General features: G+C 41.9%; 1 protein-coding gene across 4 annotated transcripts in view; it reads left to right on the top strand.

Annotated features, from left to right (window-relative positions):
- The window catches only part of LOC144495835 (lethal(3)malignant brain tumor-like protein 4), a 316,415-nt gene that overhangs the window by 141,706 nt on the left and 152,644 nt on the right, over window positions 1–22,065 (top strand). For all 4 annotated transcript variants that reach the window (XM_078216430.1, XM_078216429.1, XM_078216428.1 and 1 more), the window contains 2 exons: window positions 11,460–11,545; window positions 19,472–19,582. In XM_078216430.1, the coding sequence (XP_078072556.1) occupies window positions 11,460–11,545; window positions 19,472–19,582 (197 nt within the window). The remainder of the gene's footprint in view (window positions 1–11,459; window positions 11,546–19,471; window positions 19,583–22,065) is intronic.

The following is a 22,065-nucleotide window of genomic DNA, read 5'->3' as shown; positions in this document are numbered from 1 at the left end:
CCTCCCCCCCACCAGAGAGAGCCATCTGACCTGCTTCCCTCCTCCCCCCTACCACCGATTGGAGTCAGAGAGCTGCCAGAAGCTCGGAACTTACCTCTTTAGAAGCTGGAGCGCCCGAATCGAACCTTTGTGAACCATATCTGTTTCGCGCCGAATCTGGACAGGCGAACCCGGTGGTAAAGGGGGAAGTGCCGGTAAGTTTGGGCATCCAGCCCATCAAGTCAATTTAAATTTTCAGACGTGGTGCCGACGGTGGCCATTTTCAGCCCTTGGTAAAGGGGGAACGCACACGGAGGCGGTCGTGGATCGTGCCACTTGCCTCACGTCCGACTTTACCACGTTTTCGCACCCAAAATCGGGTGCAATCTGATGGTAAAATCAGGCCCAGAGAGTGAGAAAAAGTGCTCTTACTGGTCCTAATGAGTTTTTAAATTCTTTTCCCAAATTAATTGCATCTTGAAAAATTCTCAAAACTCTGATTAATACAAATGCTTGGTTGATACTTAAAAAAAATTCTAGTTAGTGACAGCTGTAAGACAGAGACATCAGCTCGCTAGACAGATGGATGCACATCACAGAACACATCACAAAATGTTGAAATCAATGTTTGCAGATGTATCTTCAAAATGTTGAAGAGTTAGTACCGTACGGGTCCATGCTTCCCACTCTTCTCGTTGATAATGCATGTCAGGAGTCCTTCAATTAAAAATTCCCATGTTCCATCTACTTTAAACACTGCTAAAGTTGACATTCCTTAATTGCGTTAACCTATGTTTTCCCCACTCACGTTTCTAGATGAAGGACCAACCCCTTCCCCGCCACCCACTGTGCTGCCAACCGCCAGAAGCTCATTGCACTTCTGCTGATCTATAGAACCATTCCCCCCAGTACTACCAAAGCCCAATGTCACCCCTAATACTGCTACTCCAGCGCAGTGAAACCCTGCTTTTCAATCCATGCTAATGCTCAATAATAAATGACTATATCCAATTCTATCTTGCCATGTATTTTCAGCTTGAAAAATATTGAGGTAATTTTTTTCTCAGACACATTGTTAAAGTAATATGTAATGAGCAGTCCTTCATGTTTTTCACACAATGGTGTTCAGATTTGCAGAATTTGATCATGAAAATTCTGTTCACCAAAATTCTGATAACAATTAGGTCGACTTGATATTTTGCCTGGCATGGCAGAAACGTTTCAGCTAATCTCCTAATTCACCAATAGATTGAGCTACCAAATTTTAGTTATGCACGTAAAGGCAATTTGAATTCAAATTTTTAATCAGAAGTATTTTCTTGTGGAGTTAATGAAAACAAAAGTTATGCAAGCTGCGAAATGGATTGCCAATTCATTGTTGTCCATTCAATACTATTAACAAAGATTAATTTCACTTTAATGTGTACATCTTATTGCTGTGCTGATCATTATGATGATAAATAGGATATTAGTTAAACAGTCTTGATTTGGTGTTTACAGCGCTTGCTTTTATCTTTGGGTAACTCCATAAAATCAAACATAATCAGGGCACAGGATGAAGCAAGTATCTTATTCGCGAGAGACTTGGAAAACAGCAAGAACTAAAGTGAGATAATAAGATTGAAGTCAACAAGGACGAGACACACCATGTCACGAAGAGTGACAGACTCGGAGAAAAACCTTAATTTAATTGCTTTTGTATTTCCAGCTGTGGGACTATGCCGCCTGCATTTTAATTATTGGTACAAAATAGATACTGTTTCATGTTCCCTGCATTCCGTCTGACTTTATCACAAAGGTCTGGATTCGAAATAAGGTGACTGATAGGCAGCATTTATCAGTATGCAGAGACCATGGATTTCATTGTTTGATGGGATTTTAAGTAAACACGATCAACAAAAGGTGTTCTTGTACCTTTATACAAAGCTTTTGATAACATCATTGACATACTAATCATAAGTGCCTCTTCAAAAGGAGCATTATAGCTCTGAAGTATAACTAACCATACTATCTCGCTCTCTGTTCTTTCTATGCTTTATATCATGTGAGAACACTTTTTTGACAGAGACCTATTACTGTGAAGTGCAGAAAAAAATCCATTTATGTATCCTGTAGAGTATTCAGTCAAAATTTTCATTGCCGTTGCTGTTACTCAAAGTTAACTTAAAAAGCATATTATATTGCCTAAAGCAGTGATGAACAACCTGGGCTAGTGAGTGGGCCTCCTTCATCTCAGTGGCTGCAAGATTGAAATCGGGCTTATTCACTAACCATGACCCCATGAATAAGACTAAATACATTCAATACACACCAAATATTTCATAATGAGTTACAAAAAATGTTTAATCCTTTATATATTAATAGAACTATCAACTTCAAATGGTAAAAACAAAATAAATGTGAACACTTTGGACACAAAGGGAGCACATGGCTCTAACAGTCAATGTTGTATGCAATCAGTAAGCATCTCATTTCATTTACCCTTGCTGATATCAGTCATATCAGTAGGAAAAAACTACACAGGTAGAAATCAGTGGAATGTGACAACCCTGCGCATGGGCAGCAGTCAACAAAATGTCTCGTGGGCCACAGTCCAAATCCAGATGGACCGCATGTGGCCCCCGGGCACTGAATCCTCCAGTTTTGCTTCTTACAACATTTCAGTGCCAAAGGACAGATTTGGCTTTCACTTAGCCTCCCGCCTTTTGGTTCCTTGCACATCACACCGAACCTCCTTGCCCCACCCCAACACATCTTGAAGACAAAATGTGTTGCCCATGTGTGAGAGTAGAAATTTTGATCAGGATCTTTCAAACATGACGGGGTTTGCTGTTGCTGCACCTGAAGAGTCAATGAGGGGGACATACCTGCTGGTACCAGTTGCCCCATAACCATTTAACACTTAACAGATTCTCAATTAACTATTAACTGTTCTGCCCCCCATGTCAGGAGGAAATTCTGCCTACAGAGAGCTGTTGGCCAATAATTCTGGTGATGTTCATTTCTAATGGTGGCCACTGCTGGGACACAGGCAGTCCCCAAACAAGAGGAGTTTATGGAGGCCAGACTTCGGAGTACAGGTGGAGCCTGGCTAGCTGCCCTTGGAGGGTTACTTCTGAAAGGTAGAGAGGACTACCAAAGGAGATTGCTTCCCTTTGCCCAACACCAGCTTGTCCAGTAAAAGTTTTCAGGGAACCCATTTAGCATGGCCCTCCCCAGTCGTGGGTAAGGTCGTGGCAGGATGGAATGAGGTACTTAAGTGACCATTAGTAGTCTATTTCGACAACTGAATTTTTAATTAAGGCATATTATATTTATAAGTTTGCAAAAGCAACTAATCTTCATGTTTTTAATAGATATTGAATGCAGACTTACGAGAATGGGAATCTTTACAAACTTTACATACTGAAGTCTTGATAATGCTGGAATATACCCACTTTAAAATGCATCCTAAATTTCAATAGAATTGAGTGAGCCCAAAAGTGGTGCAGATCTACAAATGACAGGACTATGAGCTAAAAGCCCCTTCTTTTTTTGTCAGATTTATCTTCAGCCTTTAGAAAGGTCATGCAGATATCATACCCCCTTATAAAAGCTAAGCAGTAGAATAGACTCAGGGTACGATCTCCTTGCATGAAGGCCGAATCAGCATGAAATAAAATTGCGAGAGAAGTGTAACAGACCACAAATTGGATATCATCCTTTTACACTATTTCCCAAAGTCAGAATTACCCCTCTGGGTTACCCCTGGGAAAAGCACATGTCTGAAATAGGAGATTCACAGCCACTTATGGAGACAGCTTCATTTTGTTCTTAGTAAGCAAAGCATAGCTCAGAAAAAGGGAGAACAGAAGTGATCAAAGCAATTACATTATGCACTTGCAAGCTTTCGCCGACAGTGAAAAGAAAAGTTTTGCAACATTGACATTGTGTAATGTGACTCTTCTTTGATTTTCAGAATATGAAATAAATGTTTCATAAACTATGACTAAAATGCAGAAGATCAACAGCAATTTAATAGTGATATGTGCAGAATATATTTCCACGGTTTCTTGTATTAGCCTAATGAGTACATCCAGTTACTGTGCACTAACACAGTTCAAACATTAAATGGAATTATTAAAATGGCCTGAATTTCTGCTGATGCAGTGAAGGTGCAACTTGTAAAGTGTGAATTCTTTGTTTAATTTATATAATAATCACAAGATTAAATGGACAAAAGTGATATACTGGAAGTACCAGAAATATGGAACAAAACCAGAACATGTTGGAAGCATTCAGTTGATTAGATGGCATCTGTGGAGAGACAGATTTTGTTGTTTGAAAATAAAAAAGAACATTACATTCAATCTGCAGACCTTACAAAGTGTGATTGATCTATACAGACCATGTTGCCTGATTATCTATTATAATATGTATTTGGAAAATGCTTTGTTCTTCACATCACTGTAAATAAATATATTAGCTGCTTTTGCTTGGAAGGCATTGCTGTATTTCATATCTGCCAATTCAAAGAGAGCTTGATCGGGTACAATAAAACTGATCCAGAAGGATTACTTGTTAATCCTTGCATGCACACTTTTTCAGAGAATAGAAAAGATACAGTTTTAAATTTTAAAGGATAATATATATTTGAGAACTGCTGTGATACAGCTTTCATAGTTATATTACTAGTGATCTAAAGGCATGGATTTGTAATCCAGGGAATGAGAATTCAAGTCCCACCATGACAGTTTGAATTCAGTTTTTAAAAATAATATGGAAATGAAAAGCTGTCATCAGTAAATTAAGTGAGCATTAAGTTATTGTATCAGCTGCTGCATTCATTTCCTGTGGAAAAGGAAATTGCTGTGATTATCTGAACTGGTTAATATGTGACTTCAATCCCATCCTAACATTAACTATGAAGCGGCCTAGCAAGCAAGATATACCAAACCTGCCAAGTAGGGGTGGGCAACAAATGATGGTCTTGCCAACAAGGCTTACAGCCTGAGAATTAATTAAAACAGACCGAGAAGAGCTTTTGCCTATGTTGTAAAGATTTTTTTATTCGGCAACTACAATCAAATTGCTTGTAATTCTGGTTTCAATTATTTAATTAAATTCCTTGCATTTAATTCACTAAATTTAAATATTTCATTTGTTATTTAGATTTGAAAAAAAACCAATTGTGAACTATATTGTGTGATCATGGGTTTCCTTATCTTGGATATTAAAGCACCGTTGAATGTTCTTTGTCATTTGTAGGTCTTTCATTGAATTAGCTCCTCAAAATGCAAACAGAATGCTGGAAAGTCTCAGCAGGTCATACAGCATCTGTGGGGAGAGAATAGAGCCAATGTTTCGAGTCTAGATGACCCTTTGTCAGAGCTAAGAGCAAAGAGAATCAGCAGAGATTTATACTATGTGGGTTGGGCTGTGGGGGGTGGAGAGGAGGTGGATTGGGACAAAGGGAATGTAAATGAGGATGCAGAAGGCTGAAAAGGTGTTAAAACTGTCCATCAAGTGATCAGAATGTCTGAATGGCAGAACAGAGGTACAGATGGTTAAGGGATTGCCTGGGGATTATGGCAGTTGCCCTGTAAAGGGAGGAGGGGGTGGGAGTAGGAGGAGAGCTGGAATGGAGAAGTGGAAAAATGGAAGTGAGAAAGAAAAGCATCTACATGTAAAAATCATACACATAGGAAAAGATGTGGAATGACCAGTAAAATGCTCTGATGTCTGTGGTGAACCACTGTAATACTGTCTGTATATGGGATATGACTGGGCTTGCCCCTGCTGCCTCAATCCAGGGCTCCGCCCTCCTCGGGGTATAAAGGTGGCTGCTCTCCGCCCCTTTTGCCTCAGTTCGGGTTAGCCATCGGTTTGGGAGTGCTTCTGTTCTAGTTAATAAAAGCCTGTTGTTCTGCAACATCTAGTCTTTGCGTGAATCAATTGTGCATCAATGGGATCAGAAAATGGTTAAACAAAAGAAGGAGATGTGGAGGAAGTTAAAGGAGACACTTGAGACTTTTTTTTGTACCCATTCTACTGAACTATTACTCTTTGGTATAGGCTTTTCCCATTCCTTAGTAAATGCTGTTCATCTCTTAAATCTTTCAACTGTGAAGAAAGATCTCACTCTTTAAATGTCGGATGCCTTGTTTTCTTGTCTGACTTGCCGAGAGTTTCTAGTATGTTCTGTTTGTTTAAATTTTCCAGCACATGAAGTATTTTGCTTTTTGATGAATGATGTAGACGGTTCTTCGTCACCTTTAGCGTTGTGTCCAATTGCACACATCCATTAAAGTGTGATCTAGTTTCATATGCTAATCCTTGTGCATTCGAACTGCCTGTATAGAGGTTGCCACTTGATTTACTTCACTTAATAGTTTAATTAATCTTCTGACTTCCATTCCAAATTAGAATATTCTTTCAAATGAATGTAATTAGGATGGGCATAAACTTATGCCTGTCTAAGCCTGTTTTCTGCCTTCAATGTTCTTAATCTGTAATTTAAAAAAAAGTCATTTTAGCATATTCTCTTCCTGCTAAATAACTACTGGTGAAATTGCTGGGAGTGAATACACAGAAGGGTATGATTTTGCTTCTTCTGTGTAATGAAGATAATGTAGGATTATTTTGCCCTAAAATTGCAAACTACGATTTGTAGGGATGTGGGGGGAGAAGCGGGAGATTTAAGCGTACATTCGCCATCAGTATAAACGGTGATGCTGGCCCAAAATTCTGGATAATTACTGGCAAGGTCTCATTTTCTGATTTTCCCTGTCCCTGCCAGTGACATATCAAGATTCCCACCCTCATTTCCATACATTTTAATAAATTTCAATCTCATTAAAGGGCTTCCCAGTTGGCAAGGTTTACAACAGGTATATAAAAACGGGAATTAGTCAAGGGGAAACACTGCCAGGGGTGCAAAGGCAAGTATAGCACCTGGGGGTTGGGGGAGAGGGATGTGCCTGGGCAGTGCCTTGGCACTCCCCGGTAAGGTTGGCAGTATCCCCAGCAGTGTCACTGTGGCAGTGCCAGGGGTAGAACTTGGGGGAATCCGATGTTGGGGGGGCGGGGTGGGGAAATGAGTTCCCTTCATGTGTGTGTGGTGTGGGGAGGAGTTGCCCTGATGCTTGTGTGGGGGATGGTCCTTCATGTCCATGGGGGCGGGGGGAGGAGTTTATTTTCAGGGGTTACAGTTTTTTGGGTTACAGTTTAAAGATGGCACGCTGATCACTGTGGAGCTGGCCTTGGTGACTACCCCCGCTCCTGTAAGGCTGACAGCGCAAATCACAACCCTCCTGATTTTCTGTACACTAAGTGCCAGAAAAGCTCGGCTGTGCATCTGGAGAGTTACAGACTGGTTTTCAGTCAGAACCTGACAATTTGGCAAATTTTGGTAAAATTCTGTACAAGCTTTTATGAAAAATATTATAATCTTAGTCATAAATATAAAGATAAGGGGACCGTAAACTGTGTTTGTTAGTTTTCCAAGGATGTTTGTTAAGATGCCATGAAAATAAATTAATGTTAAAAGAAATGTTGTCCCATGAATAGATAGCAAGAGGATAGAAAGCAGAATAAAGTGAAAATCTGTTTTTTTTGGATTGATAGATGTAAGTGGTGTGTCCAGGAACCTATGCTGGAGCCTTTTTCATTTGACATTTCTATGTACGATTTGGCTGCAGGCACCATTGAAAAGACATCAAAGTTTGCTGAATATTTCAAATTAAGAGCATAGCAGGAACATTTGGCTAAGGAGCACTGAAAGAACATCTCCCTCAACAATGAAGGGTGCATTTTCATTTGGGGAGGAGTGAGAGTTCATTTTGTCCGTCGTGAATTTAGTTGAAGTCCGGAAACCCTGGAAAGCTCTTACATCCCTACTCCAGGCTTTCTACACGTCCGTTGCTGATGTTACAATGAAGAAACAGAAGAACCCTGTAGAATCCTTCTCCCCACCCCACAATAAACTGAGAGTGGAAGCGAAAGATCTGGGCATGCTCGTACTTGGCCTTGATTTTCTGATATTGGAACAGTTGATACTCAAATAGCTAATGCTAGATTTTAGACAAACTGAAATGTGTGTGTTGATGATATTCAATTTATGAACGTTAGATCATTTACCTGTCTTCAGGAGTAAGTGGACAATGATGTGAAACCTGAAGGGAAAGGAACAATTCAAGAAAAGGGTTGGAATAAAGAAATACAGGGCAGAATTCTTCTGCTGGCATGTTTGATGATGGGGGAATATGACGGGAGGCTCAGAAATCAGTTTCACGCCAACAGATCAGGAAACTCACCAGAGGGTGGCATGGACCTTATTTGAGTCTCTTTAATGGGATGCATGTGAAGGCCCGACCCTGCCCGTGATCCTGAAACAAAACAGTAGTGGGTCAGGGGAGTAGCTGCAGGTGGACCTTCCAGATTAGTTGTCCTGAATGAGTCTATTTCCACCTCAGAATGTTCCAGGAGATCTATCTTCATTGTCAGAAGGTCTGTTTCCTGGTCACAGTGTTCCCACAGATTTATCTTCATTTTCAGGAGATCCACATTATTCAATAGTGGGTAATTGATGTTGGACACCTTTTAACATGGCACCCAGACACAACGGTGGACTCCAACCGCCTACCCTGCCACTGAATTTGGTGTGAAGCACCTGGGGTGCATAATTAGTAAGGCTTGTTTTCCCACCAGTTCACAGCGGGAAGCACTCCACCTTCCAGTCCCCACTACAGCACTTGGGAGAATTCCACCCAAAGATTCTGGAAGCTTTTGGATAGTTGCTGCTGACATCTCAACCCATTAACAATTTTGCTAAGGCAGGAAGGAAAAAAGACAATAAGAAACAACAGATCAAAATAGGGAGAAAGGAAACCCATGATTTAGACAAATGTGATGGAGAGCCTTTAGAACAAAGAACAGTACAGCACAGGAAACAGGCCCTTCGGCCCTCCAAGCCTGTGCCGCTCCTTGGTCCAACTAGACCAATCGTTTGTATCCCTCCATTCCCAGGCTGCTCATGTGACTATCCAGGTAAGTCTTAAACGATGTCAGCGTGCCTGCCTCCACCACCCTACTTGGCAGCGCATTCCAGGCCCCCACCACCCTCTGTGTAAAAAACGTCCCTCTGATATCCGAGTTATACTTCACCCCTTTCAGCTTGAGCCCGTGACCCCTCGTGATCGTCACCTCCGACCTGGGAAAAAGCTTCCCACTGTTCACCCTATCTATACCCTTCATAATCTTGTACACCTCTATTAGATCTCCCCTCATTCTCCGTCTTTCCAAGGAGAACAACCCCAGTCTACCCAATCTCTCCTCATAGCTAAGACCCTCCATACCAGGCAACATCCTGGTAAACCTTCTCTGCACTCTAACGCCTCCTTCTGGTAGTGCGGCGACCAGAACTGGACGCAGTACTCCAAATGTGGCCTAACCAGCGTTCTATACAGCTGCATCATCAGACTCCAGCTTTTATACTCTATACCCCGTCCTATAAAGGCAAGCATACCATATGCCTTCTTCTCCACCTGTGTTGCCACCTTCAAGGATTTGTGGACTTGCACACCTAGGTCCCTCTGTGTTTCTATACTCCTGATGACTCTGCCATTTATTGTATAACTCCTCCCTACATTATTTCTTCCAAAATGCATCACTTCGCATTTATCCGGATTAAACTCCATCTGCCACCTCTCCGCCCAATTTTCCAGCCTATCTATATCCTGCTGTATTGCCCGACAATGCTCTTCGCTATCCGCAAGTCCAGCAGACTTGACTCTTGTGCGGTCGCTATTGAAATAGGGATGTTACTGCATGAAGTAAGAGTGAGGTGAGTAGAGCAATCAGTTCAGGGCATTATTCCCAGAGACTTTGATGTTTGGCTTGTTGCTGAATTAGATAGTTCTGAGTTCAAGCTACTCCAGAGACCTGAACACAATCTGAGTTGACAGCTGTGTAGTGCTGAGAGGGTGTTACATTGTCAAAGCAGCGCCTTTTGGATGAGATATTAAACCAAGGCCCAATCAGTTGGTCATAAAGAAATCCATGGTGCTATTTGGAGAGGAACTTGGTTCTTGTTGGTGTAGCTGATGCTTTCTCCACAATTGTGGGTAAATATAAACCTGGTCATTATCTTGGTCCTGTTTGTGGGAAAGTGCTGCATGTAAATGAACTAAAGTCGGTGATCACATTCAGGAGTAATTGGTTGTGAAGCACCTTGGATCTCCTAATGACATGAAAGATGCTATATAAATGCAAGTTATTTGCTAATGTTTTGTATAAGGTGGGTTTCATGATACAAGGAAATTTTGTTTCTAATGTTGAAATGTAACTATTTCAGGAATGTTTCAGTCTGTTTGCACATGGCAATTGCATTTTTGATAATTTGATACGCTTGTTGCATGGCGCAGTGATGGCCTGGTGGTGTAATCGCTAGACTATTAATCAGAAACTCAGCTGATGTTCTGGGGACTGAATCTCGCCACGGCAGATGGTGGAATATGAATTCAAGAAAAAAAAATCTGGAATTAAGAATCTACTGATGACCATGAAACCATTGTTGATTGTTGGAAAAACCCCTCTGGTTCCTTTAGGGAAGGAAATCTGCCGTCCTTACTTGGTCTGGCCTTCATGTGACTCCAGAGCCACAGCAATGTGGTTGACTCTCAACTGCCCCTGAACAAGGGCAACTGGGAATGGGCAAAAATGCTGGCAGCCAGCGACGCCCAATTCCCATGAATGAATTTTTAAAAAATGAAAAGGTAGCCTGGAATTTCCTTGATTCCATTTGTGAGGAAATGATGCTATCATTTGCATCGGTTTTGCACAAGTATTGTTGTCAGGGAAGTACACCTACATTTTCTGGGATCTTCATTTGTATATGCTGGAACATCAAAATCAGAGTCAAACGATTGCATTTACAGTGCTGCTGCTTATTCCCTGCACCTCTTGTGGCACCCTTGAGGCACTATTCTCATTGGAATCCTCTTCTGGAAGTCCTTTGTGTTGCTAGCACTCTGCCCATCTCCAGAAACCTTTCAAAATAGCCATGTTTTCTGATGTCTTTGGGTCTATAACTTTTCCTTTACTCTTCATTTAGTATCTGCCACTCAACCTATAAAGCACCTTGCGATAGTTTGCTATGTGACAACCATCATATAACTAGAAAAGATTGTCATGGAAAAATTGTTCTGTTTTACTTGATGTACTTTTAATAGATCACTTAACGATATTTGATGTGTATGATGGGGCTTTACACAGAAAAGTTGTATTAATTACTCCCAAGCTTATTTTCTAAATTCTATCTGATTTTCTAAACTTCCATACTTAACAATTTAAAATGTTAAAGAATATTTAAATGCTACATAAAATTTCAAACGTTACATAATATTTGAAAGACAACTAACCTTGTGTTTTCAAATTGCACATATTTTGAGTTGTCTATGTTATACTGGATCGATATAATTTATGAATGTTTTTCATTTCAGGATATTCTGATCCAGAGAAGTTCTCCTGGAAGAAGTATTTGGATGTGATGGGCGCTACTGCTGCTCCAGCTCGTGCTTTCAAAGTGGTACGTCATTGTTCTTCCCGCTTCCCATTTTGTAGGATAGTATTGAACAACAAGTTACATAGCCTTTCTGAAATAATGGACGGGATTCTCCGGTCTTGTCCGTGGTGGGACCCATTCGGAGCGAGAACAGAAAATTTGGCTTCCCAGCCAAAACTCCATTCACTGTCAGTGGCACCGATAAATCCCAGCCGCAAACGTGGACGGAGAATTTCAGCCCATGTAAATGATTTTAAATAGTTGCAAAGTGATTGAAAGTAAAAATACATGAACTACATCATTTTCTGATTGGAAATGTTTTGCTAACGAGATTGGAAAAAAAAGCCTCATTGAGACAAATTCTATTTTGCTTTCTTTTGAAGCTTATAAGCTCAACCGTTGTGTAGTTTGCTTTGTAACTTCTACCCATGTATAGTTTATGTATATATGACATAAAGGGAGGCAATTGTTTAGTGGTCATGTCACTGGACTAGTGGTGCAAAGGCCCAGGCTAATACTCTGGGAACATGAGTTCAAGTCCCACCATGACAGCTAGTGGATTGGTAGATGAATTCAACTAATCGATCTGCAATATGAAGCTAATCTCAGTAATGCTGATCATGACAACTGTTGTTGATCGTCATAAAAACCTATCTGGCTCTTTAATGTCCAAACGGAAATCTGCCATCCTTACCTGGTCTGGCCTACATCTGACTCCAGACCCACAGCAATGTGGCTGACTCTTAAAAGCTCTCTACAATGGCCTAGAAACCACATCAATTCCAGGGCAATTGGGGAGGGAAAACCATTATTGGTCTTGTCAGTGATGCCCACATCCCCATGAAAGAAAATATATACTTATACTGCCTCTTGGGGTAACACAACATAGAGTACAAGCAATGAGAATTGGTAATGGTATCTAAAAATGTTCACAACATTCTAGTGGTGGGCAGAACGTTCTGAAATGCCTTGTAACTAAGATAGCAGCTAAACACTATTCACATGCTTCACATTTCTTGTAAATCACGCAGCTCATTCTTCTATGTTTGTTTCTGCATTTACCTGTGGGTTAATCTGTAGCAATGAATAAAGATGGCCCAGAGATGATCCTGGAGATATTTTGGGTAGTACGCATCAAAATGCTTAATGCTTCTTTTTACTGCCTTAGAGATTACACGATAATTATAGGTAGCAGAGACAATCTTAGTTCATTCATCCAAGAAAAACAACTTGCAGTGCTCTCCTCATGTCATCTTACTGCATCTTAAGTATACAAGATTTTGGCCTCTGAATCTACCTTGAAGGCCATTTCATGTATTTCTCATTCTTTGTATGAAAATGTTCTTCTTGACATATGATCTAAGTTCTTCACTTCATCAGTTTTAACTGGTGTTCCTTGTTCTAGTAGCTTCAAATCATAGTCCAGTCCAGCATGGGTGGCTATTTGCTCCACTAACTGATAGCTTTTTGGAAGAGCAGACCAGTTAATCCCATTCCCCTCTATTTCCTTATATCGCTGCATTTTTTTTTCTGTCAAGTATTTATCTAATTCCCTTTTAAAGGCTACTGTTGAATCTGTATCCCCCACCCTATCAGGCAGTGCATTCCAAATCCTAACCACTTGTGTACAAAAAGGTTGCCTTCATCTCACCTATGGTTCTTTTGCCAACCACCTTAAATCTGTGCCTTTTTGTTGTAGACTCTGCTTGGAGACAAATAATACCAGTTTCTCAGTCTATCCACATAACTATAATCCCTCAAGCCTGGAGTACTTGTAGTAAATCTCTTTTGAACCCTCTCCAAAGCCTTCATGTCCTGTTATGTCCAGAATTCGGCACCATACTCTAGTTGGGATTTAATTAGTATTTTGTATATGTTAGGCATAACAGTGCATTAGGCTTTTGTCCACTTTGTCTCTGTAAAGACTAAAATCCCATATGCTTCATTAACTTCTGCTGCCACCTTCAAAGATTCATGCACAAACACAACTAGGTGTCGATACTCTTGCACCCCCTTTAAAATGGTATCTTTGGAATGTATGGTTGCTTCTCATTTTCTGACCAAAATGTATCACACTTTACGTTTTTCTGCATTGAATTCATATCCACCCGTTTCACCAGTCTTACCATATTGTCTTGGGGATTCTTGATTGACAAGGGACTCATGATTATAGGTGATAGACTGGAATGTGGAATTGAGGTCACAATCAGATCGGTTATGATCTTATTAAATGGTGGTGTAGGCTCAAGAGGCTGAATGGCCTACGCCTCCTAATTCAGATACTCATGTGACCATCACTTTCTTATTCACTATTTACTGTTTTGCATTATCTGCAGATTTTGAAATTGTGCCCTATATTCCTGATTGAAAGTCTTCTCCTCCTTAAGCAGTCCCTCCGAGTCGAGGATGACTTGCTTCCACACTAAAAATGAGTTCTCAGTTGACTGAGGAGTTTAATGTGTAACCACAGTCTCTAATACAGGTGGGGCAGGTGGTGGCTGGAGGAGCAAAAGGGTGGGTTGCCCGGCTTGTCACGTGCCCCTTTTGCAGTTGGTGCTTGACTTCAGCTTGCTCTCGGTGATGAAACCTGAGGTGTTCTGCTCATTCCCAGATGCTTTACTTCCACTTTGGGTGGTCTTGGGCCAGGGATTCCCAGGTGTCGATGGGGATGCTACATTTTTTCAAGGAGACTTTGAGGATGTCTTTGAAGCGTTTCTTCTGCCCTTTGGGGCTCGCTTGTCGTGTTGAAGCTCCAAATAGAGCACTTGTTTCGGGAATCTGGTGTCAGGCATGCAAATGATGTGGCCTGCCCAGCGGAGCTGATTAAGCATGGTCAATGATGCTGGGGACATTGGCCTGAGTGAGAACACTGACGATGGTGCACCTATCCCGCCAATGGATTTTCAAGATCTTGTGGAAGCAGCTCTGGTGGTACCTCAGGGTTTTGAGGTGTCTGCTGTACCAAGTCCATGTCTGGGCGGGTACCACTATGAGCTTTGTGCTGGTCTTGAGGTCCTGGTTTTCAAACATTCTCTTCCTCAGGTGACCGAAGAATGCAGTGGCACACTGAGGGTGGTGTTGAACCTCATCTTCAATATCTGTCCTTGTTGACAGTAAGCTCCCATTATCCCATTATCCAATGCATTGTCATGGATTTTGATAACCAGGGGGCAGTGTTGTGTGGCAGGGGCAGGTTGGTAGAGGATCTTTATCTTACGGATGTGAAGTGTAAGGCCGATGTTCTCGTATGTCTCAGTGAAGGTGTTGACAGTGGTTTGGAGCTCGGCCTCTGAGCGTGTGTAAATGCAAGCATCATCATTAAAGAGTCTCAAAAATGTCAACGATCCAGTTACTGAACCTTGGGGAACACCAGTGAATACTTCCCGCAGTCCAAAAACACAACCATTCACCACTATTTTCTATCCCTTGGTCAATATTGTATCCATGCTAATACTGCCTCTTTTATCCCATGGGCTTCAATTTTGCTTGTAAGCTTAAAATGTGGTACTTTATCCAATGCCTTTTGTGGGTCCACAACATCAACTCAACAAATCTCCCTATTACCTCAAGAAAACATAGAAACGTAGAAAATAGACCCTTCGAGCCTGCTCCGCCATTCAGTATGATCATAGTCGATCTTCTATCTCAACGCCATACTCTCACGCTTTCCCTATACCCCTTGATGCCTTGAGAGTCTAGAAATCTATCTATTTCCTTCTTAAATATAGAACATAGAACATAGAAAGCCACAGCACAAACAGGCCCTTCGGCCCACAAGTTGCGCTGATCGTATCCCTACCTCTAGGCCTATCTATAGCCCTCAATCCCATTAAATCCCATGTACTCATCCAGAAGTCTCTTAAAAGACCCCAACGAGTTTGCCTCCACCACCACCGACGTCAGCCGATTCCACTCACCCACCACCCTCTGAGTGAAAAACTTACCCCTGACATCTCCTCTGTACCTACCCCCCAGCACCTTAAACCTGTGTCCTCTCGTAGCAACCATTTCAGCCCTTGGAAATAGCCTCTGAGAGTCTACCCTATCCAGACCTCTCAACATCTTGTAAACCTCTATCAGGTCACCTCTCATCCTTCGTCTCTCCAGGGAGAAGAGACCAAGCTCCCTCAACCTATCCTCATAAGGCATGCCCCCCAATCCAGGCAACATCCTTGTAAATCTCCTCTGCACCCTTTCAATGGCTTCAACATCTTTCCTGTAATGAGGTGACCAGAACTGCGCGCAGTACTCCAAGTGGGGTCTAACCAGGGTCCTATAAAGCTGCAGCATTATCTCCCGACTCCTAAACTCAATCCCTCGATTAATGAAGGCTAGTACGCCGTATGCCTTCTTGACCGCATCCTCCACCTGTGAGGCCGATTTAAGAGTCCTATGGACCCGGACCCCAAGGTCCTTCTGATCCTCTACACTGCTAAGAATGGTACCCTTCATATTATACTGCTGCTTCATCCCATTGGATCTGCCAAAATGGATCACTACACACTTATCCGGGTTGAAGTCCATCTGCCACTTCTCCGCCCAGTCTTGCATTCTATCTATGTCTCGCTGCAACTTCTGACATCCCTCCAAACTATCCACAACACCACCTACCTATATATAACATATATGCAGTGATTTAACCTCCACAGCCTTCTGTGGTAGAGAATTCCACAGATTCACCACCCTCTTAGTGAAGAAGTTTCTCCTCATCTCAGTCCTCAGACCTGTATCCTGAGACTGTGATCCATTGTTCTAGATCCGCCAGACAGAGGAAACAACTTCCCTGTATCCAGTCTGTTCAGTCCTGTCAGAAATGTATATGTTTCAATTAAATCCCCTCTCATTCTTCAGAATTCCAGTGAATACAGGTCTAGTTGATCCAATCTCCCCTCATTAAACAATCCTGCCATCCGAGGAATTAGTCTGGTGAACCTTCGCTGCACTTCCTCTACAGCAAGCATATCCTTTCTTAGATAAGGAGACCAAACTGTACATAGTATTCCAGGTGTGGTCTCACCAAGGCCCTGTACAGCTGCAGTGAGACATCCTTACTCCTGTACTCAAGTCTTCTTGCAATGAAGACCAACATACCATTTACTTTCCTAACTGCTTGCCTTCACTGACTGGTGTGCAAGGACATCCAGGTCCCTTTGTTCATCAACACTTCCCAATCTATCGCCATTTAAATTACACTGTACCATTCTGTTTCCCCATCTGCAGTAGAAAACTTCACATTTACCTACGCTATACTGCATCTGCCATTTTTTGCCCACTCTCTCAACTTGTCTAAATCACCTTGAAGCCTCTTAAGATTGTCCTCACCACTCATATTCCCATCAAGTTTTGTGCTGTCAGCAAACTTGGAAATATTACATTTGGTTCCCTCATCCAAATCATTGATGTCTATTGTGAATAGCTGGGAACCAAGCACTCTTTCCTGTGGGATCCAGCTAGTCACCACCTGCCAATTCAAAGAAGATCCATTTCTTGCTACTCTCTGTTTCCTGACTGCTAACCAATTCTCAATCCATGCCAATATATTGCCTCCAATCAATCCCATGTGCTTTAATTTTGCACACTAACCTCTTATGTGGGACTTTATCAAAAGCTTTCTGAAAGTAAAATTAGTTACGAATACTTGGCCTTGAGAAAATCCCTGCTGATTCTTCTTTGTTGGTTTGTGCTGATCATAAGTGGCAGTTAATCTTCTCCTGGATTCATGGGCTGCATTTTATGCTTCCTACCAGCAGGGGCACAAGTAAAATCAAAATTGATGGCTTTCCAGCTGGATACCTGTCTGCCCCCGATCTAGCTGAAATTTTAGGAAGGGCGAGGGAGGGATCAGGCCACCCACCTGCCCTTGGACCTAGACAACACCTTCACCGATATCTTACCTGCAATGGAGGTCATTCCCCCATATGTCATCCCCCCCCCTTTGACTCTCCCTCTGAACTTGGCCCTAGCCCCTGCTTTCCCTCCTCCTCTTATGCCCACTCCCACCCCATTGACTGAGACCCCTGACGCTGGACCTACTTGGACTCCTCAGCATGGTGGGACTTCCTGCAATCCAGCATTGGCCAGCATTCCCACTAGCGCTGTAAGAACTGAAGAGCTGTTAGCCATCAATTAGCCAACAGCTCTCTAAGCAGGACTTGTTCCCGAGGTGGGCCAGGAGTCTCACCTTAAAGCTCCAAGTGTCAGATTGATGTGGGGCAGCCCCAGTTTCTCCAACAGTCTGTTGTGGCTTTTCCCCCCCATTTCCATCATAGCTTGAGTGTTTCAGATACGTCCTGGTGACCAGAACTGAACAAGCTATTCAAAGTATAGTCTAATCAGAGAACTGGACAGTTTTGGTATGACACCCTCCAATTTGTACAGTACTGAACTTTCACTATAATCCAGCTTGTTACTTGTTTAGTTTATTTCTGATTCACAGTGATTTTATCTGTTTAGTGCTGCATCGATTAACCCCGTCAAATGGTTTTTAACTTCACCCTTGTTTCAAACCACCCAATGTGTTTGTATGAAACTGATTATTTTTTTCTCATTGTGCACTGTCTTATACTTGTCCCCTTTACATTTTATTGCCCATTTCTCTGTCGATGTACAGATTTTATTGAATTGCTTTTGTTGGTCTCTGGCTGTTTCTCCCATCTTAACTCATGTCTCCCTTGATATCAATTTGCAGTGGATTACTGAATCCAAAATGAGAAGAAGTAGGTGGTCTAACATCATGTTGAATTACCATGCTGATTCAAAGGGGGGAAAAAGGATATATTGTAACCAACAGTTTGAACTTCCATCTTGGCCCCACTTTAATGTTTGGTGGCTTGCTGTGCCTGATTTCAGTAAGCATTCCGTTGCTAATGGTGTGCTCAATTGGTAGGACACTGCTGATGCAAGAACCCCTGGTCTTAGCCATCCCTGTCCACAGCCCTTACCCTGTGTACTATTGCCCATGTAACAGGTGAGTGATGGCTCTGGCTATTGCTATGCCTTGAGAATCAAATCATCAGTTCAAAAGCAAGATAATGTGCATTGCTGAAAACTCAAAATAAAAGCAAGAAATGCTGGAAATATTCTTAAATCTAGATGTTGTGGAGAGACACCTCATGTTTCAAGTTGATGTTTTAAAGGTTATTTATTATTGTCACAAGTAGGCTTACATTAACACTGCAATGAAGTTACTGTGAAAATCCCCGAGTCGCCACACTCTGGTGCCTGTTCAGGTATACTGAGGGAGAATTTAGCAGGGCCGATGCACCGAACCAACAAGTCTTTCGAACTGTAGAAGGAAACCGGAGCACCTGGAGGAAACCTACGCAGACATGGGGAGAACGTGCAAACTCCACACAGACAGTGACCCAAGCCGGGAATCGAACCCAGGTCCCTGGCGCTGTGAGGCAGCAGTACTAACCAAAGTGCCGCCCACATGTCCTGTCATCACTCTATTTCACTCTCCACAGATGCTGCTGGACCAGCTGAGTAATTTCCTGGGCAAAATGTGTGTGTATTATTTTGGGTATAGATGTTTCTGGCTAAATTCCTGCCTTATGTTTCAGTTTGCCAATTTATGCAGTTGCAGTACCTTGATTTGATCAATTGTTTCCATTGGAATCCTTTCTATCTGACCATAAATCCTCTTGAGTGCACTGCAGTTATGAATTACTGTATGGTAGAATTTATTTTTCAGAAATAAATATATGATAACACTGATGGTTCACTGATTATCCATAAATTTACATTTATTTATTCTGTTCAGTGGTTTGAAAAAGGATATTTTAGAGCTGATGCTTTCTCACATCATGAATTCATTACTCTTGTCATAAAATAATTTATATTGGGTGATAACTGTCTCTATTACATTTCTACATGTAATCTTGGCCATTAGGTTTGGACAACAGGTTCATGAGAGTAAATTATCATTCTCCTGAATTTTACATTCAACAGAGGCCACCCCATGGTTTCCAAGTGAATATGAAGCTTGAAGCTGTGGATAAGAGGAACCCAATGTTGATTCGCATTGCCACAATTGTAGATGTTGATGATCAAAGGATAAAGGTCTGTGTTTTTTTAAGATTCTGACATACTGGGTGGGATTTTCTGCCCACCCTCATCCCAAAGCCGAAAAATCCCCCCCCCCACCAAGGTCAGTGGACTTTTGCATGGTATGTAGTAAAACATGATGAATATCCAATTACAGAGGGCGGAATTTCCCCGACCACTTGCTACGATTCTTGTGGCAGGTAGGACAGGGAAATTCTCCCCTCTGTATTTGGATATTCATCATGTTTTACTATATTTCTGAACTCCTTCATCCCTTTGATGTGGCTAAAGTTTACTGGATCCCATGTTATCCCTCTGAAACCTCGTTTTTGTTGATTGTGCTAAGTCATTGGTATTAGCTGTGCTAATTTTCTAGCTATGCTGAAAGCTAGGTCGGAACTTCTTCTCCCTTCTCCTTTCCTCTCCTCTCCTAAATTCAGGTTATCCAAATTTGAATTCTAGTACAGCTGGTATCAAATAGAGAAGCATTTGCATTTATTTATATAGTGTTTTTCACAACCACCAGACATCTCAAAAGCATTTTACAGAATGAAGTACTTTTGAAATGTAGGCATTGTTGTAATGTAGAAGTACAACAGCTGGGTGGTTGGGTTAGAAAAAAGAAAGACACATAGAAGTAAGCATTTATGCAAAGAGTACATGTACCCACTGAGTCTGGGTCCTGAACTTCCTAACCCACAGACTGCAATCAGTCAGGATAGGCACGATCATCCTCATCACCAGTGCCCCACAAGGCTACATCCTCAGCAACTTACTATACTCCTTATATACCTATGACTGTGTGGCCAAATTCCGCTCCAACTTGATTTTCAAGTTTGCTGATGACACCACCATAGTGGGTCAGATCTCAAACAATGACGAGATGGAGTACAGGAAAGAGATAGAGAATCTGGTGAACTGGTGCGATGGCAATAATCTCTCCCTCAATGTCAACAAAGCGAAGGAGATAGTCATTGATTTCAGGAAGCATAGTGGAGGACATGCCCTTGTCTACATCAATGGGGGCAAAGTAGAAATGGTCGAGAGCTTCAAGTTTTTAGGTGTCCAGATCACCAACTATCTTGCCCTCCATGCAGACGCTATAGATAAGAAAGCCCACCAATGCCTCTACTATCTCAGAAGACTAAGGAAATTTGACATGTCAGCTACGACTGTCACCAACTTTTACAGATGTACCATAGAGAGCATTAAAGGGACCATACAATGCGTTCTCCCTAGCATTTTACAATTTTACAAACACCAATCTATCCAACTTTGCATCAATAGGTTTGGCAATAAAATTCCAAAACAAGTTAATGAAGGAGCAAGATAACTCAAACTTCACTGACACCAAGATACATAAAAGAATTATGTAGAATATCACGGCTTGGTGAAATTAAGCAACTCAAGGTCTTATTAAACTTCAGGACAAGATCAAGTTATGAAATGAAGCAGACTTTCTCCAGGAATCCACTGAGAAGGAAGCTCAGAGCATGTTTGTAAATTTGTAAAATGCTAGGGAGAAAGCATTGTATGGTCCTTTTAAAAGGTGGTGCTTTAAAAAGAAAACGCAAGAAGAACCCCAAACTGAAACATTTGTATCACAAGGCCAAGCAGCAGTTTTACCAAGGCAACAGGCTTTGAATTTTTTTGAATTCAGCCAATAAATTTGAATACCAAGAACCTATTAAATTTAAATCCGATGGTTTTGATAACCTGGGATCAATCCTATTGTGGGAAATATTGATATGTATAAAAGAAGAGGGCAGTGGGACAAAAAAAGAGAGAGCAACTCCCTCCTGCATGGGCATAGGTAAGAAGTAGAAGTTTCTAAAATCTCAAACTCAAACCCAATTTGCTCATTTCCAGATGAACGGAGGTGGGTTGTGGTTTCTGGATGGCCGACCAATCCGCACTTGGGAGATAGATTAATCAACTGTTTTTGAGGAGGCCGTTTGCCTCCATTTGACCAGTTTTTTAAAGAAATGTTTATTTTGCTTATTTTGGGCATGCTTTCGCAGACTTTGGGAAACGAGGTTGGGTAAAGGAAGAGAGATGGGCTGGATCTAGAAGATATACATTCACAGCACTGGGAGGTGCAGAAGATGTTTTCACCAGACCCAACAGGCTTGCCACCCCATAATTGTCTTCTCCTACACCTCTCCACTGATCACTGACCGCCCCACCTCTATGAGCAGACACCAGCTGAAGAACACCTCTGTTCTGCAACTTCCGTCCTACCTCCAAGCTTTGCTCATGACTACAATGCTCCTGATCACAATCTGCCCCTCTCTTTGTTCCCCAGCCCTGTGGTCTTGTGCCGCAGGTTTTCCCACCTGATATACCTGACTGTTGGCGAAAAACCTGGAAAAATTTAAATACTCCCAGCAGTTAACTCTCGCAGGCTGCCCAGAAAACTCTTCCTTACAGGCTTGCCACCTAGAGCTCTACCCTGAGGAGTCAGAGCATGCTAGTAATACTAGTAATTACAGTGGTTA

Source organism: Mustelus asterias, chromosome 7, assembly GCF_964213995.1.
Source record: "Mustelus asterias chromosome 7, sMusAst1.hap1.1, whole genome shotgun sequence".
In the NCBI taxonomy this organism is placed as follows: domain Eukaryota; kingdom Metazoa; phylum Chordata; class Chondrichthyes; order Carcharhiniformes; family Triakidae; genus Mustelus; species Mustelus asterias.
Note: the sequence above shows the minus strand (reverse complement) of the source record. Positions and strands in the feature narration are given on the sequence as shown.